The sequence below is a fragment of the Brachycentrus maculatus genome, unplaced genomic scaffold, assembly GCF_059751285.1.
Source record: "Brachycentrus maculatus isolate JH-2025_06_01 unplaced genomic scaffold, ASM5975128v1 h1tg000344l, whole genome shotgun sequence".
In the NCBI taxonomy this organism is placed as follows: Eukaryota; Metazoa; Arthropoda; class Insecta; order Trichoptera; family Brachycentridae; genus Brachycentrus; species Brachycentrus maculatus.
In genome coordinates this window covers 796,399-803,446 of record NW_028281093.1, presented here as the reverse complement: position 1 = coordinate 803,446, position 7,048 = coordinate 796,399, and the positions used below count along the sequence as shown (strand labels likewise).

General features: G+C 32.8%; 1 protein-coding gene across 1 annotated transcript; it reads left to right on the top strand.

Annotated features, from left to right (window-relative positions):
- Nucleotides 1-509: 509 nt before the first annotated feature.
- Nucleotides 510-6,355, top strand: LOC148303852 (uncharacterized). The gene is made up of 7 exons (XM_088269316.1): nucleotides 510-627; nucleotides 1,136-1,347; nucleotides 2,229-2,380; nucleotides 3,087-3,132; nucleotides 3,734-3,799; nucleotides 4,526-4,629; nucleotides 6,227-6,355. The coding sequence occupies exons 2-7, from the start codon at nucleotides 1,171-1,173 to the stop codon at nucleotides 6,330-6,332; spliced, it is 651 nt and encodes a 216-aa protein (XP_088125442.1). The 5' UTR covers nucleotides 510-627; nucleotides 1,136-1,170; the 3' UTR covers nucleotides 6,333-6,355.
- The last annotated feature ends 693 nt before the right edge of the window (nucleotides 6,356-7,048 follow it).

Genomic DNA, 7,048 nt, shown 5'->3' with positions numbered 1-7,048 from the left:
GTAGATGTCCTGATTTTGAGGACAAAAATAAACGGTCACGTTAGCTATGCACCATTAAATGTATGGATATAGCAGTCGAAATAATATTTTATACTTCATTTAATTATTTTAATTATCTAAAAAAAATACATATACGATGCCCGCGGTTGGTTTATTGAAGAAGCTTCACAAAAAGTCGATACAATATATTCAATTTTGTTCTAGCGATAAATAACTAGATGTCACCAATTGACGAGTAATAAATCACACTGAACCAACGCCCCCTTTACATTCATTGGATACTTTTCTTGCGAAAAACAAGCAAACGAACTATTTGATTCACTTCCCGTCACAAGTACGGCACTATGTATCGATGAAAAATTCCAAACCACGCCAAATCACCCATGACCAACCGGACGCGACGAAGAAATTCGGCAAGTCTTATAACCACTAAGTCAAAAAGACCAAATAAGACTAAAAGATTACAAAATAGGGGCTGAGAATGATTGAGCTTTTTTGTGAAGCTCGGTATTTTATGCAGCATTTTTTCTTGGATTCAACTCATTTGAGAAGTATGAGTCATTTAAGATTTATCAAGGCGCCAATTTTGATTGAGAGCTCATAATTTATCGTGACCTGAACAGTCGAGTAAGTACATTTAATTAATACTATCAATTAGTGAATCTCAGGTACTTGTGAGGTGTGTAAGAGTTTGAGTAATTTAAATTCAAAGTTGTGAAAATATAAAGGTGTAGATTTTTTAAATATTTTTAAAAGTTCTTCATCATGGACCATCCCAATTCCAATCAGTGAATATTTTTGTGTTAAAAAAAATGGTATTTTACAACAAATCAAATACATAATAAATTTTGGTGGCAAATTAATTTATAGTAAATAATTATAAGTGAAATAATAAGAAAACCTTTTTTATTTTATACCATTAGAAAACGAAATGTTACCTAGAAAAAACTAATCACTAGAATTTTCACTTTTTTATCCATGTTGAGATGTCAAAAAAATATATGAAAAATAAATTCAATTGGAGATAATCCAGATTTGTGGACAAGTACATATTTGGACACACTCAAAATGTTGTAAACTTTTTATATCGTAAGTTGTTTACGTGGATTAAGTTTTCAGGACAATATTTTTTCAGGAAAATCTTTCATAACGGAGGAAGTAGTAACAGAGATGAGGCCCAACCCCGTCCTGATAGACCCCAAGCTCATCCCGCCTACCCGGCTCGAGAAGGCTTCCTGGGAGTCCAGTAACGAAGGGGTACACGAACGCGTCAATTTCGATGACACCATTTGGGGGTTCGATCTGGCCGGGGGTATTAAATACAATAAACCAATTATAGTCACACGGGTAAATATTACAACGTATTATTGTATAAACCTATATATGATATAATTAAAACACAGGTTCTCTAATATTTTTGGCCTGGCGCCCCCTACAAAATGTCCCATCATAGAGATTACGAGTATAAACCCATAAAAGGTTAAAACAGAGTTAAAACTTTTTATTTAAAAAAAAAAAATGTGGTCTTCAGAATAATCAAAACAGCCTCAATAATATAACAATATTTAATTAGTCGATCAGATTGAATAATGTGTTTTCAGTTAGTCTAGATCAGGTATACTGATGTGTCTTCAGTAAGTCCAGATCGGTATGTATCTTTAATGGTACGGATGCTACGATTATTGGTTTATTTAATTCGTCCAAAGAAGTGCATAACGCGGTTCGCTTCAGTATATTTTCTGACTTATGATGCCACGGTATAGAATTTTATCGGATTTTATGGGTTTCCCTGAATCCACATTTATTTGCTGTGTTTTGAAATGCAGGAACCGTTGCGAAAAAAAACCTTCTCAGGACTATTATTAACAATGTATGCGACGTACAATTAGAATGTTGAATGAGTATCTAATAAGTAATTGTTATATTTTGGGGGAAATAAGGTAAAATACCGTGTTTGAAATTGGTATTAATCAGCTATTGTTTTAAGTCTAGATCAGGTATATGAATGTGTTTTCAGATAGTTTAGATCGGGTATAATAACGTGTTTTCAGTAAGTCTAGATCAGGTATAATAATGTGTTTTCACTTAGTCTAGATCGGGTACAATTACGTATTTTCAGTAAGTCTATATCAGGTTTAGTAATGTGTTTTTATTTAGTCTAGATTAGGTACAATAATTTGTTTTCAGTAAGTCTATCTAGATCAGGTTTTTTTTTCGTTTTATTTCAGGTTAAGGATGAAAGTAGAGCCCAGAAGGCGGGTATAAGAGCAGGAGATAAAGTACTGAAGATTAACGAAATTCTGACTGAAACCCTTTCCCTTCAAGAAGCACATGATATTATCATTGATTCTGGAATCCACATTAAGTTATGTGTAACTGCGTAAGTATATATTATACCCTAGCTTTCTACTAGAATCTTAGTCTAAAATATGGAGAAAAAAAAATAATACGAAATAGGTACCGTAGAACGGGGATACTTGAACTTTGATGTGTTACTTGAGCCCAGTACATTTTTTCTTTTTTAGATCTGTATTTGGTATTCAATAATGAACGTATCGACATGATTCATTGTTTCCCTGACAGGTGACACTTATTGTCACGATACGTTCATTATTGTTGACCAAATAATAAGAATAATAATAATAAAACCCTTATCCACACCCCAATGGTGCATAGGGCACTGCATCATATAAACGCAGTGTTATCTTGATCGTTTACACATGAAGGAAAGGTGATCAGCCCTTCGCTTCAGATACCAGTCCAGGGTAATATTGAATAAATATTACAGTGAAAAAAAACACTAATATTTATTTTACCCCCCTTGAGAATCGAACCCGGGACCTCCAGAATGGTAGCCGAGCGCACTGACCATTACACTACGGAGGCGGACTTGTTGACCAAATACAGATTTAAATCCCTTTTTTGTACTGGGATCAAGTAACACATCAAAGTTCAAGTAGCCCCGTTCTACGGCACCATAAATAAATAAGACAAAATTTTATACCTAATAACACAAACTATGTATTGCTTAAAGATGTCAAACTGTTTGATTAAAATTCCTATAATTTATTAATGTGTTTCCGCAGACCTGAAGACACAGACACGACTTACAACTGTTGGCAAGATCAACCAGTGAGTAAAATATTTCATATAATTTATATTTGAAGCACTAACTTTGTGATTTTCCATTTTATAAAACACACTATCTGCGGGAAGGGTAATTTTACCATTTCACTAGACTCATCGTAAATTGCTTGCAAGGTATTTTTACGCATGACTTTTGCGCCATCTTTTGATCTCATATCGATACAGTATGGTTAAATGTTATTATAATTGTTAAGAGATGTTTTTCTCTATTATGAGCGCGAATCCGCCCGCAGATAATATGTTAAAATGTAACTTTGTTTTAAAATCACTATTATTAGAGTGATTTTTTTTTAAAGTTACATTTTCATTTTAAAATATATCAGTAGTCAGATCATTTCGCTACATCGATCGATGATAACGATATCATCATGTTCGGAAATAATATTTTCAAGGGATGTAAAGATTGATAAATTTATAAAAGAGAGAGGGAATACTGGGAATAAAGTGAATAGTTTACTGCAATCGGAAAAAAGGAAGTAGAGAGCTAAACGGAGGAACGTAATTCTTGGGTTTTCACAGGAATTACGATCTGTCATATGTATATATATATATATATCACATTTCGTAATATTCACACGTTTTTTAGGAGTACGAAGCGACAAGAAGACGAGCAGAACTAAAGAAAAGTCTCCCAAAAGTCATTCGTAAAACGGTGAGTCCATTAAATTATTTAATAATGAAAACTCCTACGTACTATTCATTAAGCCATCTTGTTTATCTCTATCCGCACCCACCGCACCCGCATGGGGCACCTTATTAGACTAGCCCGATGTTGTCTTAATCGTCAAGGCAACCAGTTCAGATTCATGAATTTGAGGGTTGAATATATTTGATAGGTTAAAATGAGAAACTGAGAAAAATTGAGATAAAGGGAGTTGCTGCTATAAGAGAGAGAAATAGGAGAGAAAATGGTTGGTAAGGATAGCGGGAACAAGTGAGGCACTAGGGGTTGCATACCGTACACGTTATTGCATGTGTAATTATACACATCTTACAAATTAGTCAACCTTCGTAAATGAGATGATTAAACTTAAGAATTGTTAATTACTTTTAAAACATAGCTTGGATACTCAAAGGTTTAACGTCCGGTATTTCAGGCTCATAACTCCATTATAATCAGAGCTATTTCTTTGCCGGGGTGCCTGTATCATGAACGGTCCATTTTCCGCAGTCCGCAAAGTCCACTAAGGCCCATTTTTTGTGCCCGCACGAGTTACAGGCAAAACCACAAAAGCCCATTGTACGGGCAAATCGAGCAACGGGTGAAAAGTAAAACAAGAAAAATGTTCAAGCATTTTAAATAAAAGTGACAAAAACAATTTTTTCTGTTTTTTCATTGATTTTTTGGTAAGTAAAAATATCAATTTTATATTTTCAGAGTGCCAGCTATGAACTTCAATGGCCATGGGTAACAGCCAAAAAAGCGGTTTATCACGAATCCAATTGCCACATGGTACCAAGCCGTTTTGAATCCAAATTTAAGTAAGTTTTTTTCTATATTTTGACATCTCAACAAAGATGGAGAAAAATTTGGAAGTCTGTGTATTTTTAGGACTCATTCGTGTCATGGGCTGGTTAAATACATATACTTTATACATGTCAATATTACAACATTGACCCATGATTGACAACCACACTACTCAAATTTCGGAAGTTGATATTTTTCCGTTTAATGCTAGGAATTAAAACAATAAAGTAATTTTTTGGATTTTCCGCCTCCGTAGTGTAATGGTCAGCACGCTAGGCTACCGTTCTGGAGGTCCCGGGTTCGATTCCCAAGGGGGGTAAAATAAATGTAAGTGATTTTTTCACTGTAATATTTATTCAATATTACCATTGACTGGTACCTGAAGCGGAGGGCTGATCATTCTTCCTTCATGTGTAAACGATCAAGATAACACTGCGTTTATATGACACAGTGCCTTATGCACCACTGGTGTGCGGATAAGGGTTTTTTTATTTATTTTTTTTGCCATTATAACAAAAACCAACTGTTGATGCAAATATTCAGAAACAAACAAAAGCGTAAAGAAATGCAAAACCATAAATAAAAACATTGACAAACTTCTTCATTACCAGTTTATAGGGACTTTTTTTGGTTGTAATTTTTATTATTATTACAAATAGAAGAAAAAATCTTTATTCCCTAACATTTCGACAAAATAAAGACTTATTTAGATGGTACTCTTGGTATTACAAATACGTAAATAATAATCACAACATTTTGAGTGTGTAAAAAGCATTATTCACAGGCGTCCTAGTTTGTAAGCATGTTGCAGTATCTATAAAATGTAATTCGTAGATTGAATAAAAGGACCTCTGCTAAATAAAAGCACACTAAAATTAACCAAAGATTGTTGGGTAATATATTCAAAATTTAACTCCATCATGAGTGTTTGATAATATCTTGATAAGTAACGAAACGCGTCACATATTATCATTTATCGCTCACTCCTTTCAAGAACGTCATAAATCAAAAAACTTGATTTTTCAGGAGAGCGTTTTTAGAGTTTAAAAATATGATAAAATGTATTAAAAATAAATATCAAGCCACTTACTGAACTTTTTACTGTGCAACAGATTTTTTTAGGTAAAACCTGAAGGTTTTTTTCTTCATTTAAGAAATATTTAGGATATTTAAAAAATAATTAAACAATACCTTTTCCTCAAAATGCAAAGACAACACTTTCTGCCCTGTAGCGGGGAAATATTAAGTTAAAAAATGCCTCTTTTGCTGGTATATGGTACATTTTCTGGGCATTCGGAAAACATGCACAACTGAAAATTGACGATTTTTGATTTATGACGTTCTTGAAAGGAGTAGGTGATATGTTTATGTAAATAAAAGTAGAATTCGATCCAATAACCATGTATAATTTTGGATACATTACCCAACAATTCCATATAAAACTTTCTGCAGTTACAATAAATGTACCAAAGATACTTAAATAAAAACTCTCAGACTACCATATTCTTCTTCATTTTTTAAATAACTTGCAAGTGCACACACCCAAATTTGTAAACAAAGATTTAGACACACTCAAAATATTGTTTTATTTATTTATTTATTTATTTCTAGGGAAAAACTACTTCCAGTGCAAGAAGCATGTCCTCTGATTTTGCAAGCCTTTACTATGGCGAGTCGCACATACGAGTGCGTAACAGAAGAAGAAAAAACTATATAATTCCGTATTTTTTAAAATATTTAATCAATGCTTAGTGATATATATAATATTAAGAATATGACGAATTATATACAATATGTACATAAAACAAAAACTCTAACTTATGAAATTTTATGATTTTATTGAAACAAAATCGTAATTATTTCATAGTTATTAAAATATTTTACTTAATTTCTATATAATACTGAATTTTTAAATAAAACATTTTAGATATTTTCAAAATGTGTTCATTTAACACCACTCGCTTTAACAATGCAATAAAGTATGGAGAAAATACCTGGATATTGTTTTTTATTAAATGCATGAGAATAATTATTTTATACGAGGGGAATATGGAAAGCTAAGTATTCACAGGGCTTCCGACCTGGTATTGACTTGTTAAGATCCAATATACGATAAATCGCTACTTAATTTTCTAAAACCCTGGTAACATTTAACGTAATATTTTTTTTCTTAAAACACTGTTTTGTACTGAAAAAAAGTAATTATTTCATATTTTCAATATTTTACTTCCTCATCGACTTAAAATACCATAAAAACTAAAACTAAAACTAACTAACCATCTTGCCGCTTCTCCGATGGGATAGGCAGAGAAAATAGAACGCCACACCAATCTGCCTTTGCAATCAAACTTCGCCTCCTCCACATTCATGCATGTCCTCATACATACCCGCCGAAGTATTTTAAATACTTAATCATGCTTAAGTTTTCCTCGG